This window comes from Marmota monax, unplaced genomic scaffold (assembly GCF_021218885.2).
Source record: "Marmota monax isolate L192 unplaced genomic scaffold, Marmota_monax_Labrador192_F-V1.1 WCK01_AAM20220418_F8-fsc00008, whole genome shotgun sequence".
NCBI classification, from domain to species: Eukaryota; Metazoa; Chordata; class Mammalia; order Rodentia; family Sciuridae; genus Marmota; species Marmota monax.
This window is the reverse complement of record NW_026694432.1, coordinates 6,928,877-6,950,566: the sequence shown is the minus strand read 5'-3', so window position 1 is coordinate 6,950,566 and position 21,690 is coordinate 6,928,877. Positions and strand designations below refer to the sequence as shown.

General features: G+C 50.9%; 1 protein-coding gene across 4 annotated transcripts; it reads left to right on the top strand.

The window, feature by feature from the left end:
* Positions 1–699: 699 nt before the first annotated feature.
* Positions 700–20,535, top strand: Tie1 (tyrosine kinase with immunoglobulin like and EGF like domains 1). Of its 4 annotated transcripts, none has more exons than XM_046469162.2 (23): positions 701–953; positions 3,981–4,298; positions 4,373–4,483; positions 5,677–5,832; positions 5,992–6,123; positions 6,264–6,404; positions 6,599–6,727; positions 7,569–7,714; positions 7,965–8,109; positions 10,591–10,749; positions 10,917–11,054; positions 11,249–11,545; positions 12,035–12,325; positions 12,627–12,817; positions 15,457–15,667; positions 15,825–15,935; positions 16,123–16,313; positions 17,183–17,296; positions 17,412–17,482; positions 18,554–18,594; positions 18,675–18,771; positions 18,854–18,953; positions 20,099–20,535. In XM_046469162.2, the coding sequence occupies exons 1-23, from the start codon at positions 896–898 to the stop codon at positions 20,168–20,170; spliced, it is 3,420 nt and encodes a 1,139-aa protein (XP_046325118.1). In that variant the 5' UTR covers positions 701–895; the 3' UTR covers positions 20,171–20,535. The 4 variants fall into 4 exon arrangements, with proteins under 4 accessions (XP_046325119.1, XP_046325118.1, XP_046325121.1 ...); XM_046469164.2 differs by having other exon boundaries at positions 705–953; positions 11,504–11,545; XM_046469163.2 differs by lacking the exon at positions 10,917–11,054 and having other exon boundaries at positions 700–953.
* The last annotated feature ends 1,155 nt before the right edge of the window (positions 20,536–21,690 follow it).

Sequence of the window (21,690 nt, the reverse complement as noted above, 5' to 3'; positions counted from 1 at the left end):
ATAGACATGGGTTTGCTGCAAAATGAATGACAGCAGGCGGACAATGAGCTGAGGCTTCATTCTGTCAGCAGCTTCAGCTGAGAGCACCTATGTCACAATCCGCGCTGTCCATGGGTTCCCCTGGGTCTGTTTAACATGTGCACTTGTGGAGTAATCAGCATCAAGTAACCAAGCACCAAGTCAGAAGTTCCAATCCCCTCCTTGCCCCAACCTCAGCATGCCTTCAAGCACTGCAGGCCTCAGCTTTCCCATCTGTAAAACAAGAGAAGTCCACAAGATAGACTCAAAGACTTTTTGTGGCCCTGAACCCATATTCTTTTGAGTGTGTTCATTCTCAGGTCCCAAAAATCCTTGTGCTACATGAGAACTCCTCTCTAGGAGCCCATGTAACTGTCTGCATCTTGGAGCACATGTGTGAGGCATCATGTGGGCCACACTTGTGTGTGTGTGCTGGGAGGAGGGGAGACCCCAGAACAATGCCATCTCTCCAAAGCTCCTCAATAGGCGGAAGCCACTGACTTCCTCTGTTTCCTGCCTCCTGTATGCCAGCAAGACTGTGGACTGAAGGCAGAGAAGGGATAGAAAATTAGCCCAAACATTCTCAGGTCTCTCTCTACCATAACCCTCCCCGACCTCCAACTAAATAGCCCCCCTTCCAGGGCCTTCCAGGCCACACCCATCCCCAGCTTTGTGGTGGCCAGACTGGGTGATCTAGAGACTGAGAAGCAGGATAAGTCCTCCCATCCTCTCCCCTGCCACCCCTCCCACCAGAGCCACCTCATTTCCTCTTCCTCCTCAACACTGGGGCCTACTGACCGGCACAGGCGGAGTACTCAGACCCACAACTGACCCCAGGCTCAGCTTGTCCTGGCTGGCCTGGGTCAGCCTCTGGAGTATGGTCTGGCTGGAGCCCCCTTTCCTGCTCCCTGTTCTTTTCCTGGCTTCTCATGTTGGTAAGTCTTCCACGAGTCCCCCATCCCATTACTAGGCCCCAAGGTCCTGATTTTCCCCCAAAGAAATCCTATCATGTCATAGTAACAGACAGGAGAATAATGGCTGCCATGGGCTGGGGAAGGGGAATGGGAATTATTGTTTAATGGGTATAGAGTTTATGATTTACAAAATGAAAAGAGTTGTGGAAACGGTTAGTGGTAAAGTTTGTACAACATTACAAATGTATTTAATAACACTCAAGTGTATGCTCCCAAATGGTTAAGATGGTAAATTCTAGGTATTTTGCCACATTAAAAAAAATTGGGGGAAAAATAGAAACTCTATCATCACTGTCATGATTTTGACCCGCCAGAAAGCAAAGATCAGGGTCAGGAAAACTTAGGCAGATACTAGAAATCACTGCATGCTGGGGCTGGGGAGGGAAGGAGAACATCCATTGACTGTTGGATCTCAGGATCTGTGGGAGCAACAGGGCCTATAGACTCACTGATGTTTTCAGTGGATGCTTATAGAGTCAGTGTACTGGGCTCATTCCGGTAATCACTGGACAAATGTTTCCTGAACACTAACAATATTCCATCAGTTTCGAGGCTGGCAACCTCCAGACCTATACAGTGAGGCTCAACAATGCTGACCTCCTATGGCTGTTATGGGGTTTAAATGAGATGATGTACATAGCCTGCTTGGCACAAAGCCTGGCACTTGGTAAGGATTTCTAAATAAGCTTAGTCCTTCAGTCTCCTGGTAGGAGGATTAGAACACAGAAGCTGCCTTTGAGTGGCTCGTGGTATAGTGGGGAATACAGCACATGGGATGAGCTAATCAGAGATAGTCATGAGGAGCTCTAGGGGAGCACTGAGGAAGAGTCAGAGTAATAGACAAGAACAGAGTCAGGAAACATTTCACTAAGAAAGTTGGCAGTCAGAAGAATCAATGCAAGTCTCAGAAGCATGGAATAGCACAGGAGAAAAGGGTCCTATAGGGAAAGCAGACAGAGAGGCAGAGTGTGTATAGCAAGGGGCTCAGGAGCGTGCACACTGTCCTACATCAAATGGGGAGCCATGGAAGTTACAAGCAAGAGTGTTACAAGGGGCTAGTGGTGATATCTCAGTGGTAGAACACTTGCTTAGCATTCATGAGGCTCTAGTTTTGATCTCCAGCATGGAGGGGGGAATATCTCACAGAGAGAGAAAGAGAAAGAGGAGGCGGGGAGGTAGATGTGGTTTCTTGGAATGTTCCATGTCACTAGGGATAAGGATTGAACAAAGGTTTTTGGGAGACTGGGATAAAGTCTCCCAAAAGAATTTTGTGATTGGTTGGGGTAGTTGGCACAAAGCTTAATGGTGTGGATTTTAAAATCAAACAACCTAGCTCTTCTCATTACTAATTGTGTGACCTTGGGCAAGTTACTTATCTTCTCAGAGTCTTTTCCCTGCCTATAAAACATGGTTAATAACATCCACCTCCCAGGACAGTCAGGATGATAAAATGAGAGAACATCAATAGAGTGGCTGGTATAGTGTCCTGAATATAATTGACATTCAATAAACATTAATTGTTATGGCAGTGGGAGGATGAGATGACTCCATAGTTACTGCCTCAGCTGGCAGGTGCTGTCTGCTGAGTCAGGGAGCAGAAGAGAGGAGCAGGTTTGGGAAGGCTGATGGAAATGAAGCGCTGAGCTGAAAGGCCATCCCAGAGTTATTGACTCAGAGGTGATAGTTAAAGGGAGCTTGCTCAAAGAAGCCTCTATAAAAATTATTATTGCCTCCTTTGTAAGTGGAAAGAATATCAACTTCACTGGAGGCTTCCAGGATAAATAGGAAAAGGGTGCTTGATACCTGGTGCATGGTCAATAAATGCCAGTTTTGTTTACTCATATCAAGCTTTCAAAGAACATTAAATGATAAGCTAAGTGGCATTTAAGTTAATTTAATTAATTAATTTAATTAATTAATCATGGAACTGAGGCAGGCAAGCGGGCTCTCCTGGATCTGGTCTGGACTCTGGCTCTATCTGGTCTCTGCCCACATGTGACCACATGTTTTATGCTCTTGTCACACCAAACTTGGGCAGCCTCATTCCGCACACCATAGCATTTTTCCTTCCATGTCTTTCCATAGCTCTTCCCCCTATCTAGAATGCCCATTTCCCACCCTGACCTGTCTCCCTCCCCATTCTCCTCACCTGTTGTGATCTGCTTGAGCTTTGAAAGTCCTCAAGTTGTATCTCCCAGGAAACACCTCCCCACCCTCCTGCCACCCCCAGGTTGGGTTAGGTGCCCCTCTCTCTGCTCCCTCTCACAGAACCCTGCATCTGACAGCTATGTCCATGTCTGCCTCTCCAACCAGACAGTAAACTATTTGGAAAGCAAACACCAAGACCCACCTGTGTCTGCATCCATCTGGGCCCCAGGCCTGTGCTGGACCTGCCCTCTGTCTCTAAGCCAGGCAGAACTGGCTTCATTTCTGCTACACACCCAAATTAAATCCCAACACATCAAATATTTCATGATTTCTGTGGTAACAAGGAGGGGGGCCCTAAAAGATGCTTTTGGTCTGGATGGGGGAAGAGAGAAGTGACTTGAGGCAACCTTGATGAACCAGTTTTGGAGAGGAGCTGGGAAAGGGGCCTGACGGAGAATAAAGTGAGGAGATGAGACAGGGAGCAGAGATCATTACTTCTGACAGCTGGGCTGTAATGGAAAGCCATGTGGCAGGAGAAGGCGGGGAATGTCCAGCCAGAGAAGGGTTTGTGTTTTTGTTTTTGTTCTTTTAGGATGAAGAGACTTGAGGGCAAAGGACCAGTGCACATGGAAGGGGAAAGGAGGGGGATGGAAGTACCTTATAAAATGAAGTGCCTGTAGGCTCTGAGGGTCCCAACAGGGAAGGAAAGAGGGTGGGAAGAGGGGACCCTCTTCAGAGGGTGCGGTAGAACAGTAAGATAAGAGGACTGGGATAGGGGGTTCTGGGGTACAAGGAAGGGTTCACTGGGGCTATGATGGAGTCACTGCTGTCCTGGCCCAGGTGCGGCTGTGGACCTGACGCTGCTGGCCAACCTGCGCCTCACGGACCCTCAGCGTTTCTTCCTGACCTGCGTGTCCGGGGAGGCTGGGGCGGGGAGGGGCTCGGATGCCTGGGACCCGCCCCTGCTGTTGGAGAAGGACGACCGCATCGTGCGCACCCTTCCACCCGGACAGCCTCTGCACCTGGCGCGCAATGGCTCACACCAGGTCACGCTGCGAGGCTTCTCCAAGCCCTCAGACCTCGTGGGTGTCTTCTCCTGCGTGGGTGGTGCTGGGTCGCGGCGCACTCGGGTCATCTATGTGCACAACAGCCCAGGGGGTGAGTTCTGGCCTTGAGGGGTGGGGGTGGGCACTGTCCTGGATCACTGACCCCACCCTCCCTCCACTCCACAGCCCATCTGTTCCCAGACAAGGTCACACATACAGTGAACAAGGGTGACACTGTGGTGCTTTCTGCACGTGTGCACAAGGAGAAGCAGACTGATGTGATCTGGAAGAGCAATGGTGAGAGGGGCATTTGGTTGGACAGATGGACCCACAATTCTGACTCCCCAGCACCTCCATCCTCAGAATTCTCAGTTTGGGCCCCATCACCCTGATACACCTGTTGTCCCTGTAGCCACCCTTCAGGGCCACTCCTTGACCTGAACACACTTGAATTCATCTCCATTCTAGCTCTGGGCCCCCTCTTACTATACTCAGAGGACCAGGAGCCAGTGGGCCAGCTACCCTTTAAGCACTATGTTAAGTATTCATCCTTAACTGGGAACTGGCAGGTGTGTCACCTGGAAAGAGCAGCTGTTCCCAACTGGAAGAAGAGAACTGGGAACAATGTGTCCAACACAGGACCAAGAAAGTCCAGCCTTTATCAAAGTCCTGTCCAGCCCAAATGTCCACAAGAGCCATCCGGGCACACCTGTGAATCTCAGCCCCAGGTCTGCCCTCCATCCTGATCCTTTCTGTCTTTTGGCTACCCCATAGGAGAACAGTTTTCCTGTATGGCTCCAAAGATTCCTGCCTCAGCCCTCAGATACACAATCCTTTGAATGACTCTTGCATCTCTGGGATCCTTCCTGGGCCCAGGGGTCTGTACCCTGAGCTCCAGGCCATCTGAACTGACAGGAGATGCAGGAGGAGGCAGGGAGACTTATAGACATAGAGTATAGAGTCTCTATGCTGTTATAAGCAGAGGCAAGAGTGAGACCCAAAGTAGATGGAAAGTGTACCCAAAAGAAGTGGGAAGAAGCAGGAGCCAGACAAAGACGAAGGGAGAGCATTCCAGGAGGCTGGACTGACAAGAGCAAAGGCTGGACCCTCTGAAATACCAGATGTTTCCAAAAGGGAAACAAACAATTCAGGAATGTTTGGAGTCCGGCAGGGCAGGGCAGGGAGTGGGGAGGTTTAGAGCTAGAGGGCTCAGCAGGAGCCAAACTGGTGAAAACAAACTGGTGAAGAATCTGTTGTAGAAGAACCTCACTGGCTGCTAAATGAAGTGGAGGATGGTGGGAAGAGCCAGGCTGGAGGCAGAGATCCTGCATAGGAAACTTCACAGATGAGGAGGAGATGGACTGAACTGGACTTAGTGATTTACTGGGTGGTTGGTGCTAGGGCACAGTGATGTGACCTGGGCAAAGGGAGATGACACTAGCCCGTATATGATGGTGTTGAGACCCCTGATCCCTTCATGCCGCCCCCAGGATCCTACTTCAATATCTTGGACCGGCAGGAGGCCCGGGATGGACGGTTCTCGGTGCAGCTTTCAAATGTGCAGCCACCATCAAGCGGCATCTACAGTGCTACCTACCTTGAAGCCAGCCCCCTGGGCAGTGCCTTCTTTCGGCTCATTGTGCGGGGTCAGGAGCAAAGGGCAGGGGTTATGGGTGTTGTGGGAGCCTGAAAGCTCTATACTTCCCATAGGTCTTAGAGATTCCCAAAGTCCCTGAAGCTACCCCAGTCCTCAGTGGCCATGGGTAGGTGAGTGAAGGTTAGTTACTGAAGACACTTTCCTCCAGGCTGTGAGGCTGGCCGCTGGGGGCCAGGCTGTGCGAAGGAATGCCCAGGCTGCCTACATGGAGGTGTCTGCCACGACCATGATGGCGAATGTGTTTGTCCCCCTGGATTCACTGGTACCCGCTGTGAGCAGGGTAAGGAGGAGGGCCGCTAAGACCCAGACAAGAGAGGATACCTGACTGGAGTAAGACTCAGAACCTGGAGGGTGAGGTACTGATTCAGTCCTGGACTCTGCACCCAACAGAGACCCATATGCCACATATCTTCTTTCTAGCCTGCAGAGAGGGCCGTTTTGGACAGAGCTGCCAGGAGCAGTGCCCGAGCACATCAGGCTGCCGGGGTCTCACTTTCTGCCTCCCAGACCCCTATGGCTGTTCTTGTGGATCTGGATGGAAAGGAAGCCAGTGCCAGGAAGGTATGAACTAACCTACCCTCCACAGCCACAGGCTTGGCCTGGACCCTTCACTCTGACCCTGACTTACACACCAAGCCCTCTACAGTCCCCTGACCTGTGCCCCCTCTACATTCAGCCTGTTGTACAACACATGCCCCATCTGTGCCCTCATGGCCCCCAACCAAGCCTCCTAACTATACTTGCTTTGTTCCCAGCCTGTGCCCCTGGTCATTTTGGGGCTGACTGCCGCCTCCAGTGCCAGTGTCAGAATGGTGGCACATGTGACCGGTTCAGTGGCTGTGTCTGCCCCTCTGGGTGGCATGGAGTCCACTGTGAGAAGTCAGGTATGAGCATTAGAGACTGGTCAAGACAAGTCAGCCCCCACTGAACATGTCTGCACAGAGGAGCCTTGCCCTTCCTTTCTCTGCTAACAGCCCAAGGGACCGCATAGTCTGGCAGGAGTTCTCACCATTCAGCCGCCCATAACTTGAAAGGTGACAGCCCAGAGGGCACTGGAGCCCACAGGAGGCTCCTGGCCAGGATGAGAGAGAGAGAAAGTTCGGGAAGGCTTCTGGGAAGAGGTGAGATCTGAGATTAGATAGGGAGGACAGAGGAGAGATGACAGGGAAGGAGTGTGGAGAAAGCCTGAGGGTTGGGACTCAGGCTTGGATATCAGGACAATGAGGTAAGGGGCAGGGAGAATGTCCAAAGGGGTCAAATCATGGGGCCTCTGAATACCAGGTCAAAGGTTTGCACTTGGTATGATAGGGGTAAGGGAGACTTGTTGAAGGGGCCTGAGGCAGTCGGACTCTTTTCAGAAAGGACCTCTCACTGCTGGGTAGAGTGCCGAAGCTGGAAACTGCAAGGAGTCTGTGGTTGGGGACCAGAAACCAATGAGGCCCAAACAGTGTGCTGGCTGTGAGGATAGCGAGGGGCCTGCCATGGATAATGGAGGAATGAGGAAGAGTGCTGTAGAGAGGGGGAAGAGGAGGTAGACCCTGTGGCTAATCAGATATGGGGCACGAGGACACTGGAGGGATCATATAGGACTTTGCTGGCTTTCAAATTTGAGTGAGATGGTGGTGCCTCTACTGAGATGCAGAGCAAGGGACAAGGGGCACTTTCGTGGTTATGGTCACGTGCTTGCCCCATGGGAGTCCCAGCACTAGTCTTCTCTCTCCCCAGACCAGATCCCCCAGATCCTCAATGTGGCCTCAGAACTGGAGTTCAACTTAGAGACGATGCCCCGGATCAACTGCGCAGCCTCAGGGAACCCCTTCCCAGTAAGGGGCAGCATGGAGCTTCGTAAACCAGATGGCACTGTACTCCTGGTCAGTCCCAGTGATCCTAACCCTTTGTCCCCTGTCCTTCCACTTTCCTAGTTGATTCCTCAGAACCCCATCCCCTCAGAACTTTCTGCAAACTCTACCCCCTAGCCTGGGCATGGCTCTAATAGGGTGAGGCTGATTGGTGAGGGGTTGCTACTGGGCCCCTCTCCCATCAATAGTCCAAACATATTTGCATATATGCCTCATAGGTGCACAATCTCTGTGGTCTGTCCCCTCTCTTTGTCTATCTTAGTCCACCAAAGCCATTGTGGAGCCAGATAGGACCACAGCTGAGTTCGAGGTACCCCACTTGGCCCTTGGGGACAGTGGGTTCTGGGAGTGTCGTGTGTACACATCTGGTGGTCAAGACAGCCGGCGCTTTAAGGTCAATGTCAAAGGTCAGTAATGTCTTAGGGCCATGGAGGATGGACAGTGGGCAGATATCTACCTAATGCTCAGACTGGGGATCCCAGCAGAAAGGGCAAGGGCATCCAATCTGTCAGGCCAGCATCAGGCAAAGAGGGTTTGTGGTCAACCAAAGGTCTGGGCTGGGCAGTGTCAAGGCTGGAGCACAGCTTGGTCCCATCTGGAAAGGATATTCCACACCCCAGAAATGGGGGATGCCCTCCAATCTCTCCCTACCTCCTGCTTAGCCATGCCTCCCCACCCCCACCACCACACACACTGTGCCTTTGACTCTGCCTCTAGGACACTGCTCCCTGTGTCTGAGTCTCCCTGCATAGGCACTCAGTGCTGGGACTGGGGAGCACAGGATCTATGGAACTCAAGGGTGATCTGCTTGGCTCCCCAGAGGGGATAACTGCATAGAAGTCTGCCAGGTGAACAAGGGGCTAACTCCCAGCATCTAGGAGTGCTCAGAGAAGAGGCCCCCTCCCCAAATTAGGTATTCCTGTACCTTCTCAGTACCATAGCATGGGCAGGTCACACCCCTGGGCCCTGCCACCCCCAGACCCCACCACTTTCCCTCTGACCTCCTCCTCTACATGAGCTCTCTCTCACCTTCTTCTTTTTCACTGTCACACTCTGCTTCCAGGTTCCTCACCATGTCCTCTCACCACCCCCTCCTCCACAAGGCTCCACCTTCAGCCTTTCTCTTCTCAGTCTTCCCAAGGCTTCAGACCCAGAACCCTGGGTCTAAATCCTTCTATATAAGTCCCAAGTTCTGCTGGTTACAGTGGCTCACATTTGTAATCAAAGCTACTAGAGAAGTTGAGGCAAGAGGATCATAAGTTCAAGGCCAGCCTGGGCAACTTAGTGAGACACTGAATCAAAATAATAATAAAATAATAATAATAATAATAATAATAAAAGGGGCTAGGGATATAGCTCAGTGGTAGAGTGCTCATAGGTTCAATCCCGAGTACTAAATAAAATAAATAATTTAAAAAATTTCTAGTCCCATTACCTTAAGCAAGTAACTTAACCTCTCTTAGTTTGTCTGCGTGTGAAATGAGGACATTAGCACACACCAGATAAGGTTGTTACAAAGATTAAACTAGGGGCTGGGGTTGTAGCTCAGTGGTTGAGCGCTTGCCTCGCATGCATGAGGCACTGGGTTCGATCCTCAGCACCACATAAGAATAAATAAATAAAGATTTTTTTTAAAAAAAGATTAAACTAGATGATGCTTTAAGCAGTTCATACAGAGTATGTGTTCAGTATATGTTGACAATTGATATTTTTAAAATGACATCTAGTCCCCAAAGTGTCAACCCTTGTCTGGTAATGCCCTCATGTGATCTGTAGTCAGATCCTTCTGGCCCCAGACTTATTGGTAGGACCTCCATGAAGTGAGGCATCTTCTGTGAGGTCTGGTTCTGAAATTGGTGTGAAAGTTAACTGGTGTATGATTCAAGGGCCTGTTTTATATCCAGCCTGCGTGTCTGATCCTCTGTATAAGCTGCAGCCACCAGCAGGGGCTCCTCAGTATCCAAGCTGGACCTCGTCTCCTCACAAACCTGCATCTCCTGCTGATGTGCTCATTGCTATCGGATGCTCCTTCAGCTCACAACCCTGCATCTTCCCTGAGCAGTCTTCCTTCCTTTCCTTCCCTCCCCCCTCTTTCCCTCCCTCTCTTCCAAGTCACATCTCGTAAATATTTGGAAGAAGCAAGGGAACCTCTTAAGGCATATAATGCAATAATCTGGAGAGAAAAGCTGAGGCCAGAATAGGGGCAGTGACCACAGAGTAAGGAAGCTGGGCAAGAACATAAAAGCTATTTCAGGGTAGAATCCATTGACTTGAAGTGACCTGGCCAGACACACTTAGTTCAAACCCTCTCCTCCTATCTGTGAGTCTTTAGGCAAGTTATTCAATGTCTGAGCCCCAGTTTCTTCATTCATGACTCAGGGGTAATGAGCTCCATCTGAAAGGTAGTTGTGAGAATTAAAGGTCATGCATATGAAGCATCAAGGGTGGAGCAGGGACTTCATCACTGGCACCTTGCTTTAATTAAGAGAGTGGTGAAAAGAAAGAGAATAGTGAACAATGAGGGGAGGGGCAGAGAAGAGACGATACCCAGGCTGTCTCCCTGCCTTGTGTTCCAGCCCCTTTTGTCTACATTACACTTCATGGACAAGGTGCTCTTCCCCAGCCCAGCTGACCATGTCATTCCCTTGCTTCACATCTTTTGAGATACCAATGTCCTTGTCATTGAATCCTTGTATCTTAAGCCACCCAAGGACCAGAACTGTGTCCTCTTGGGCCCTGGCCACTCTGATCTTCTATTGAACTTGGTCTACTTGCACCCAGTCCAGAGGGTCCCCAGATCCAAATAAAGATGCAAAGCACAGTGTTCCCCCTTTTCTGAGGACAGGATAGGCCCTATGGGCAGTGCCTTACCCCTAGTCTCCTGGCAGTGCCCCCAGTGCCCCTGACCGCACCTCGGCTCCTGGCCAAGCAGAGCCGCCAGCTTGTGATCTCCCCACTGGTCTCATATTCTGGGGATGGACCCATCTCCTCTGTCCGCCTGTACTACCGGCCCCAGGACAGCACCATGCGCTGGTCCACCATTGTGGGTGAGTGGGGAGAGAGCTGGGGGAAGGACAGGGGTATTGGGTAATAGTGAGGGGATAAGGTGAGAATGGAAAGGGAAGGAAGATTGTATAATAGGGGGGAATGAAGGGAGCAGGTGGATTCAGGAATGGTTGGCATTAAATGATATGTGTGCCATACCCACCCTCAGTGGACCCCAGTGAGAATGTGACATTAATGAATCTGAAGCCGAAGACAAGATACAGTGTCCGTGTGCAGCTGAGCCGTCCAGGGGAAGGGGGAGAGGGGACCTGGGGACCTACCACCCTCATGACCACAGACTGTCCTGGTGAGAGGCCAAGAGTCATCCCTTCTTGCCCTGTCCCTAGGATTACTGACCTGTCCATTCAGGTTGTTATATTTTATCCATCCAGGGGCCCCTAACTTTCCCATTGGAGGTTCTTACCTGTTCACTAGGGATCATTGTCCCACCCAGCCCTGAAGACCCATTGGACAGTTCTGACCCCTGACCTTTGGCCCCAGAGCCCTTGTTGCAGCCATGGCTGGAGGGCTGGCATGTGGAAGGCCCTGACCGGCTTCGAGTGAGCTGGTCCTTACCCTCGGTGCCTGGGCCGCTGGTGGGTGATGGTTTCCTGCTGCGCCTATGGGACGGGGCACGGGGACAGGAGCGGCGGGAGAATGTCTCATCCCCCCAGGCCCGCACTGCCCTCCTGACTGGACTCACGCCTGGCACCCACTACCAGCTGAATGTGCGGCTCTATCACTGCACCCTCCTAGGTCCTGCATCGCCCCCTGCACACGTGCTGCTGCCTCTCAGTGGTATGCATGGAATGGGTGATGAGTGGGGGATGAAGAGAGTACAGGGCACATGGGGATACGTGAAACACAAGAGACACAGAAGAGGACATAGAGATAGCACAGGACACATTCGGGAACCAGGGAGGACATGGGACAGGGGGAAGGTAGAGGCTACCAGAACATAGATCACCATGAATATGTGGACAGAGGAGTTCATGGTTCGTGTGGAAAATAAGGGTCATTGGAGGACATGAAACTTGGAGAACCACAAGGTATGGGGGACATAGGGAGGTCTTGAACTACATGGAAAAAAGAGGGTTAGCAGAAGTTTGTGGGTGAATGTGGCCTTAGGATGGAGAGGAATCCAACTGGGAGAGGGGGCAGGTGGCAGGGTGGCTCCCATTCTGGAGTCCACAGAGCAGGACACACAGCTGTAACTTATGTAACTGACCCATGACCATATGGTCTGGTCCTGTCTGAGCCCTGCCTTCCTGCTCCCCTCTCCCCCAGGGCCTCCAGCCCCCCGACATCTCCATGCCCAGGCCCTCTCAGACTCTGAGATCCAGCTAACGTGGCAGCGGCCAGAAGCTCCATCTGGGCCTATATCCAAGTACATTGTGGAGGTGCAGGTGGCTGGGGGTTCAGGAGACCCACTGTGGATGGACGTGGACAGACCTGAGGAGACAAATACCATCGTCCGTGGCCTCAATGCCAGCACACGCTACCTCTTTCGCGTGCGCGCCAGCGTTCAAGGTCTTGGTGACTGGAGCAACATGGTAGAAGAGGCCACTCTAGGCAACGGTGAGAGGGAAGAGCCCACAGGACACCTGGGCCCTGGGGCTGGTCTCAGCATGCACTCCATCCATCTCACTAGCTACCTTGGAGTTGGGGCCCTCCCAACAAGTGACACAAGCCCCCACCTTGCCCATTTCGTGATCCTAGTATTTGGGTAATCACACTTGTTCTGTGACACCTCTGGCCCCACAGTACCTCCCCATGTCCTATTACTGAGATCTGAATACTTTCCCTTTGTGGAACCCTATGGTGACCTCTGGGTTCCTTGACTTGGGAGTCCCCATCATCTATCCTTCATTGTGTCCAGGGCTACAGAGCCAAGGCCCAGTCCAAGAGAGCCGGGCAGCTGAAGAGGGCCTGGATCAGCAGCTGGTCCTGGCTGTAGTGGGCTCCATCTCTGCCACCTGCCTCACCACCCTGGCTGCCCTCTTAGCCCTGGTGTGCATCCGCAGGAGCTGTGTGCGTCGGAGGCGCACCTTCACCTACCAGTCAGGATCGGTCAGTGAACCACACTCCCAGGTGCACAAGCGCTGTCCCCAATGTGCATGCATCTCTGTCTGCATAAACACAAGTACTTGTACACCGTGTGCGTGTACATGTGTTTATGTCACAAGTATAAGACTACATTGAACCACACTTAAGGGTACAAAATATAATCCTTTTCTATTTCTCTAGAACTGAATTCAGCTCATGAGCCCATTTCTACTAGAGGGAAATATTTAGTATTCCTAGTTCAAAAGAATTCAGTTTTGTCCATATTTCACCAGGGCCAATTCCAGGCTTGAATGGGGTCAGTTTGAGATTATCTTGCCCAATCTTTGCCTTTTTCCTGGGGTTGCTCTTGGCACCTGGAGTCCATATTAGCCTTTGTCCTTGCAGGCCCTCCCGACTTGGGAGCCAGCCTCCATCTGCACATCTGTGACTGATGTCCTCAGCACTACTGTGGCTTCTTGCCAACAGGCCACTCAGGCTGTGAGCTCCTCTTCTCAGCCTCCTTCCATCCTTTTGAATTCTTGGTTTGCCTGTACCCTGCAGAGGGCAGCATGTTCTGTGGCTCAACGCCTCTAGAATTGAGTCTGGCCTGCAACCTCACCAGCACCCATTGAGAAGAGAAGCAGTCACCTCCACTCTTCCAGGCTTCCCTGCAAACCTGCCTGGATTCTCAGTCCTCCTGTATTCTACATCCCTCTGGCCTCAGAGCTGACATTTAGATGGGATGGGGGAGGGGTGCTGGCTCCTCTTCAGGGACTGGCATCACCTCATTTTGTCACATCTGCCTATCCCACCAGTCATGTTTCTTCTGAGACTCTCCCCACTGTTGTCACTTAGGATTTGAGGGCCCTTGGCCCTTCAGGCCTGAGCACTTGATATCTAGAGCCAAGCTTTAGTATTTAAAACAAAACAAAACAAAACAACAAAAACCACACAAACCCTTTTTATCTCTCAAGGGCTGACTCTTGTAATAGAAAGTCCAGTGTCCAAGTCTAGTGTCTACTATGCCTTTAAAAAATTCCATCCAGGGATTCAATTGGTGTCTTTGTCTGGGCTCTCCCTCTGAGGTCAGGGCACACAGCCAGCCATCACTGCCTAGTGAGGGAGGGTGTTGGGCACAGATGCAGAGAGAAGGTGGCACAGAAAGCAGCCTTTAGTGTTCATATTATCATAACGCATATCAAGATGTGTCCCTGCTACCTGTGTCTGCCCACAGATATAATTCATGTGCTGTGTCCAAGTAGATGTATGCATCCTCTATGAGTCCTCCCATGTATATAAGTGTTCCTGATGCACGTGTATCCCTGTGCCTGTGTAGCTCCAGGCCCTTGTGTGCCTCTGAACCTCTGCATGGATGCATGCATTCTGGTATAAGCCTGCAACTATTCATGCTTCATGTAAATCCATGTGACCCATGTCCTCAGTCCCCACCCATCAAGCTAGGCTTCAGCTCACTTAGGAACCCCCATCCCAAGGGTTTTTTTTGTTTGTTTATTTGGTACTAGGGATTGAACCCAGGGGCACTTAACCACTAAACCACATCCCCAGCCCTTTTAATATTTTATTTAGAGACAGTATCTTGCTGAGTTTCTTAGGACCTTGCTAAATTACTGAGGTTGGCTTTGAACTTGCAATCATCCTGCCACTGGGATTACAGGTATGCACCACCAAACTCAGCCCAAGGTCTATCTTTTTTTTTTAATATTTATTTTTTTTAGTTGTAGTTAGACACAATACTTTTATTTTATTTATTTTTATGTGGTGCTGAGAATCAAACCCAGGACCTCGCGCATGCTAGGTGAACACTACTGCTGAGCCACAACCCCAGGCTCCACAAGATCTATCTTAATCCTGTTTCCAGGTCTCATATTGGCAGTTCCCTTGATCCTGTTCAGCTAGCTATTCCTTTTTCCTGCCATCAGTCCTGCCCAGGTGAACCTCCTACTCAATAGAGGGAAGTGAACATTCCTCTTTGTTAGGGTCTTAGTATCTTTGGGTGCTGGCCTGGTTCTAGAGCTATGGCTAGACACCAAGTGGGTGGACAGGAGTCATCTCTCTTTTTCTGCTACTATGGAAAAGAAAACCCCTCCATTGACTCTCAGTATTTCAGGGCTTTGCATGTAGTTGGTGCTCAGTAAATATACCTAAGGCTGGATTCCTCTCCAGAGCACTCTGGCAAAAAAAAAAAAAAAAAAAAAAAGCCTAGTTGTGGGATTAGCACAATAACAGGAAGCCCCCTGCTTCCCATCACAGCTCATCCCAATTCTTTTCTGTTTTAAATGTGAAAATCATCTTTCCATTGACTCACATCATAGCATTTAGAAAATTACCCACAAGCCCTGTTCTGCCTTCCATAGCCCCACACTAACCCTACTAAACCTGCATGCTACAGCCTCTGCATTTCTCTTCTTGGACATCAGTCCACCCAGTGACCCCCCTGTGGCTCTGTCACCTATGATTCTGTCTCAGTATATGTCCTCTGTCTGTAAGTATGTCCCTGGCTGACCACTCGGGGGCCCTCTGTCTGGCTCTTTGTCCGTTTTTCTAACCACTGACCTTCTCTTTGCATGATATTTGCGCCTCCTTCTGCCCCCTCCCCGTGTCTCTTGCATGGACTGCCAGCTCATTTGTTCCATCCTGTGAAGGGTGAGGAAACCATCCTGCAGTTCAGCTCAGGGACCTTGACACTAACTCGGCGGCCAAAACCACAGCCCGAACCCCTGAATTACCCAGTGCTGGAGTGGGAGGACATCACCTTTGAGGACCTCATTGGAGAGGGGAACTTCGGCCAAGTCATCCGGGCCATGATCAAGAAGGATGGGCTCAAGATGAATGCAGCCATCAAGATGCTGAAAGGTCCCTAAGAGTGACCCCTGACCTCAGCCCTGGCCCTCTACCTTGTTTCATAGACCCCAGGCCTCACCTAGACCCCTCCAGCATTGACCCCAGCCCTCACCAGTCCATGCCCTTTCTCTAGTTATTTCTGGCAAGGGTGACACTGGATTCTTTACAGAGTATGCCTCTGAAAATGACCATCGTGACTTTGCTGGAGAACTGGAGGTCCTGTGCAAACTGGGGCATCACCCCAACATCATCAACCTCCTGGGGGCCTGTGAGAACCGAGGTGAGGCCCCTGTCCTTCTCCCACCCCCATCATTGGCCACTGCCCCTAACATATCAGTGGCTTGCTGGGAGCTGGAGGTCACCTTCATCACATTTCCTGCATGCTGTAAGCTCTTACCCTGGGGTACCTGCTCCCACTCCAGCTGGGCTGCATCTAAATCACCCCCCTGTATCTCCTCAACTCCCAGGATACTTGTATATCGCCATCGAATATGCCCCCTATGGGAACCTGCTAGATTTTCTGCGGAAGAGTCGGGTGCTAGAGACTGATCCAGCTTTTGCCCGAGAACATGGAACAGCCTCCACCCTCAGCTCCCGGCAGCTGCTGCGTTTTGCCAGTGATGCTGCCAATGGGATGCAGTACCTGAGTGAGAAGCAGGTCTGTGTGAGCACAGTGGGTGACTGAGGGCAGAGGAGGGGCTGTGGGGCCAACCTCAGAAGATAAAATCAGCAGGCTTTAATTGGGTGTGGGAACTGAGGGACAGTGAGAGGGAAGGACATGGCCCAGGGTACCTAACCCAAGTAACGTTGAGTAGAAGCTCAGGCGAGTCTGGAGAAGGTGCTGCATTTGTAGTGTGTGAGGGACATTCTGGGGCAAGTGTGGGGTGGGCACTTGTAGAGGCCAGCCCAGCACTCAGGAGAGAGCTGGCACCCCAAGATGGTGACTAGTGGTGAGGGAGTGAGTAGATCTACCAGCAACGGTGAAGGGGGGGCCCTGAGCCAAATCTGAGAATACCCTGCCTGAAAGGGAGGAGGGAGCAGAAAGCCTCTAGAGGGGGACATGGGACTGAGGGAAGGCATTTTACAGGTAGTCAAGTTTGAGAATATTTGAAAACAGAGGGGCAGGGGCCAACACAGGAGGAGGTGGTGATGAAGAGAAGTCTCTGAGGAAGGTGGAGGACCAAGGGGAGACACTGGAACTCAGTGGGGAGGGTTGCTTAGGGTCTTTCACCAATGAGGAGAGAGTGGGAGAAAGAGGATGGGGAGCATGGGAAGAAGGGAAGATGCAATGTGGCCATCGCTGTCTCAGGAAGAGGGATGAGCCAGAACTTGGCCAAGGCCCAGGTCACAGGAAGGAGAGGAGCAGAGCCAGCACTGATTTCTCTCAGATAGACATCGGCTGACACAAGGTTGAGGCCTATGTGGGTGGGAAGAAGAGGAAGGGGCTCCTGAAAGCCTGAGGGTGCCCCTCCCTGGCCCCGCTAACCCAGTCACCCTCCTCCCCCTGACTTCTGGCCTTGTCTGCAGTTCATCCACAGGGACTTGGCTGCCCGAAACGTGCTGGTTGGAGAGAACCTTGCCTCCAAAATCGCAGACTTTGGCCTTTCTCGGGGGGAAGAAGTGTATGTGAAGAAGACAATGGTGAGTCTCAGTCAACCCTCCCCTGAAGGGTCTATGCCTGGCTGGGCCTGGTCCCCCAAAGCCTCCAGACAGGCCCTTCCTCCACACCCAACCCCTCAAACCCATTCTCTCCCAGGGGCGTCTCCCTGTGCGCTGGATGGCCATCGAGTCTCTGAACTACAGTGTCTATACCACCAAGAGTGACGTGTGAGTGTGAGGGTGGGAAGGGGCAGGAGGGCTTGATGCCCAAAGATCAGGCAGGCATAACCTAGACACACCTCAGCAACATCTGATAATCCAAGGCCTGACTTGGGTACTGCTGGGTGTGAAACTGGTGTGTCTTGATTGGCAGTGCCCATCACCTGAATGGGAAGGTAGGGGACTAGCTGGAAGGAAGTTTTGTCTTGGAAGGTGTTTTAGGGGTAGGACTTGGGTAAGGGTAGCTGAAAATTTTATTTGTATAACAGATGGGCGATGCCTTGGAGAGATTGGGGAATGCTATGGATAATCTCTAAGGCAGGCGTTGGGGACGTGCTCTCACCTTCCTGTCAGGAAGGCAGGGGCATGGCTAACCATCACACAATCCTCACAACTCCTTCTCTGTACTCCTCAACCTCAGATAGCCATCTTGGCACTTCTCACCCTCTCTCCAGGATCGTCCATCTCAGTCTGAACCTGACCTACTCAATGTTTCAGCCCTGACTTCTGAGTTGTTCTGCTTTGGCCCTGAGCCATTCGGCCTGGCCTGCCTGCTCGCTGACCACTCCTCTATCCACTATATGCTTACTTCCTGCTCTACCATAAGACTCCCTAGATTCCCTCCCCCAGATGGTCTGATACATACCTACATGGAGGTTGTTGCAGTTTGAAATGCAGTTAAGTACAAGGGCTTTGGAACTAGACTGCCTGTGTTTGAATTCCTGCTTTGCCACTTATTAGCTGTGTGACATTGGGCAAGCTCTCAGTGCCTCAGTGTCCTCCTTTGTAAAATGGGGGATAATAATACGCCCATATCTTAGGGCTGGTGTGAGAGTTAATATATATAATATATCAGTGCCTGGACTGTAGTCAGTATTCAATAAAAATCTTAGCTATAATTATGTTGAACCAAGGGTTAGAGGTATGAAGGAGCTTCAGTGAAGCAGAGAGAGCAGCGGGCCAAGCCAGACACTTGTAGAGCAGACACATGCAGGTCTGGGAGAGGCCACGCATCGTGAATAGGTAGACTACTGGGTGCCAGGGCCTAGAAGGCAACTAAGTACATCCTTCTCATTTCAGTTGGTCCTTTGGGGTCCTCCTCTGGGAGATAGTGAGCCTTGGTGAGTACCCACCGCTGTTCCCCAGAGCACCGCTTTATGAGGGGGGCCCTGGTCTGAGGGAGCCTCGTCTCCTCCTGCAGGAGGCACACCCTACTGCGGCATGACCTGTGCAGAGCTCTATGAGAAGCTGCCTCAGGGCTACCGCATGGAGCAGCCTCGAAACTGTGACGATGAAGTGTGAGTCACCTCACCCTTGAGCTCTGTGACCCCATCACCCCATCTGGCCCTAACCCCTTTCCTCAAAATGCCCCACCCGCAGGTACGAGCTGATGCGCCAGTGCTGGCGGGACCGTCCACATGAGCGCCCGCCCTTTGCCCAGATCGCTCTGCAGCTGGGCCGCATGCTGGAGGCCAGGAAGGTGAGGAGACTGAGGTGATGGAGCTGGGGCTCCCCAGGCTCACAGGAGTGCTCTCTCCTAGATGCCAGAGAGCACAGCCACTATGTCCCCTGTCCCACCACCCCTGGCCACCCAAACTCCCTCAGCCAGAACTGTCATCATCTCGGGGCCCCAGCATGCAGGCTCCCTTTGTGGCCCTTGCTGGATTAGACACAAGGCCATGCCACACACTTCCAGGATTGCTGTTGTTCAGCCCCAACAGTAAGTCCTCCCTGCAGTCCCTGGTCCCAGACTGCTTGCCTGTCCTCCACTGCAGAGGCCATCAGCCCAGGCTGATGAGACACCTGTCCTCACCTGGCAGAGCCAGAGCAGAATGCATGAATGGTCCACTAACCCAAGCTGGATGGGTGAATGAATGTTACAGGAAAGGCTTAAATAAGAGGAATTAGTGGGTGGATGATATGATAATTACATGCATGCACAATTCAATAATTGACTCTAATAACTATGAATAAATGAATTATCAAATAAATATAATGAAGAAATATATTAAAATAAGTAAACTTTAAAATAGTTATTTATATGAATTTGTGATTATATAATTATCTTAAGAAGGATTGAATATGAAATAACCATATAAATGGTGACTCAATAATAGCCTTAAGAATAGATGAATAAGCAAATGAATTAATAAATGAATGAGCAATTCATCTAATGAATACATGAAAAAAAGAGCTTCTCTAGGACCTTAAGAAAATCAAGAAAAGACCAGTAAAGTAGAGGAAACAGATCAGGGAAGAAAGAGGAGGAGGGGGAAAGGGGAATAGTGGGCAATAATACTGGCCAAATTATATTGTTATATCATGTGCATGAATTAATATGTAACAATGAATCCTGCCATTATGCATAATTATTATGCATCCATAAAGACAAGGAAAAACAAAACAAAAAGAAGAAAAAGTTCTCCTTTGTGTCTGCCTCCCACCTGAGACCCCCAGCGGTGGTCTTATGCCCTTACTGCTCTGGGCCGGTGAAGATCAACCTTGGCCATGGGGGCCTAATGGAGCCTCGGCACAAATCAGTGTCTGTTTAAATGCCCCAACTACACAGGAGGACAGATGTGCCACCATCTCTGGCCTCCACTAAAGCTCGTTTTGCCCACCCAGGCCTATGTGAACATGTCGCTGTTTGAGAATTTCACTTACGCGGGCATTGACGCCACAGCTGAGGAGGCCTGAGCCGCCGACACACCAGAACCTGGCTCTGCTGGCCAGAGCAAACTCTGCTCACCAACCTGCACTTCTGACCCTTCTAGCCTCTCACCTGAGCCTCCCCAAGGAATTTTTTAACTTAAGAGGGGAAAGAGGGAATCCATGGAGGGGGTGGCCTAGGAGAATGGAGCCCCATCCTTTGCAGCTCTTAATGGCTATCTTTCACATCCTTCCTTTTCTTCAGCTGCTTCACATATGTGCTCCCCATTCTGCTGCTCCCCACTCTCAAGCCCCTACTCCAGCTCCTCTGCCAAGCCAGCATGCATTCCCTATTCAGCTGCTCCCCACCCTCTGCCTTGTACTCAGAATAAATAAATGCTCTGAGAAATGTGTACCTTTTACCGCTTAGTCCATCCCAGGGCAGGGGTTGGGAGAGGGAAACTGGACTTCCGGAAAAAGGAGCGCCATCCTACATGTACTGCCTGAGGCCCAAGGCCCTGTAGAGATTGCCTCTCCATGCTGGGAGACATTTTGGAAGACCCATTTGACACCTTTAGTCCCTATCTCTGTCCTAAACACAAATCTATCTTCCCCTGGTCTCCTCCCTGCTCTCCAGCCTCCTCACAAACATGTCTCCCAGTATCTCTGGGTAGCTGCCAGCCTAGGATTCTTCACTCTGTCCACGCACAGTCCGTGCCAGGATTGGCTGGAGCCCAGCCTCAGCTCAAACTGACACTCAACCCCAGATTCTGGCCTGTCTCAAGTTCCTCCTGCTCCTATCCTTTTCCTTATCCCTCCAGACAGCCTTTCCCTACTGCCCAGCTGGTGGGTGTAAAAGGAGGAAGACAGAGGCCACCCCCAATTTGAGCCAGCCAGAGTTGGATTCCTTCACCTTCTTCTGGGTCTCAGTGTTCTGGGCAGTGTTCCTTGACTGGGCTCTTGCTGTCACTTCTGAAAGTTAGTCTCACTCTACCCCATGCCATGGGGCCTCTGGCTTGCTTATGCTTTGAAAGTCAGCCTCAGATTTCCCTCCCATCAGTCCTTAGGAAATAACACTGGTCATACGTCATACATTTTTTTTTTCCAGTGAACCAAATGAAATCAAAGAAGGCATAGCACAGCGAGGCATTGTGGTTAAGAACACAGATCCTGGGACTGGGAATGTAGCTCAGTAAAGCACATGCTGAACACAGATCCCAGATTCACACAGACCTGTCCAATCCCTTCTATACCACTTACTATCTGTGTGGCCTTGGTCAAGTCACTTCACCTCTCTGAGTTTCTGTTTTCTCCAGTGAAAAAAATGGGGTTAATTAGAGCACTTTGTTGTGTTAGTGTCAAATGAGATCTCACAGGCTTGTCTTCCACAACCCTGGGTCAGGTATCTTGTAAGAGCTCAGTAAATGTCAGTTGATCACATTACATACAATGCAGGAAGTTGGGGGTATCAGATCTGCAGTCAAACAGACTTGAATGGCTGGAGTATGGGGATGAATTCAGGAAGAAATTAATTGGAGTAATGAGAAGTTATATAGGATGCGGAGATG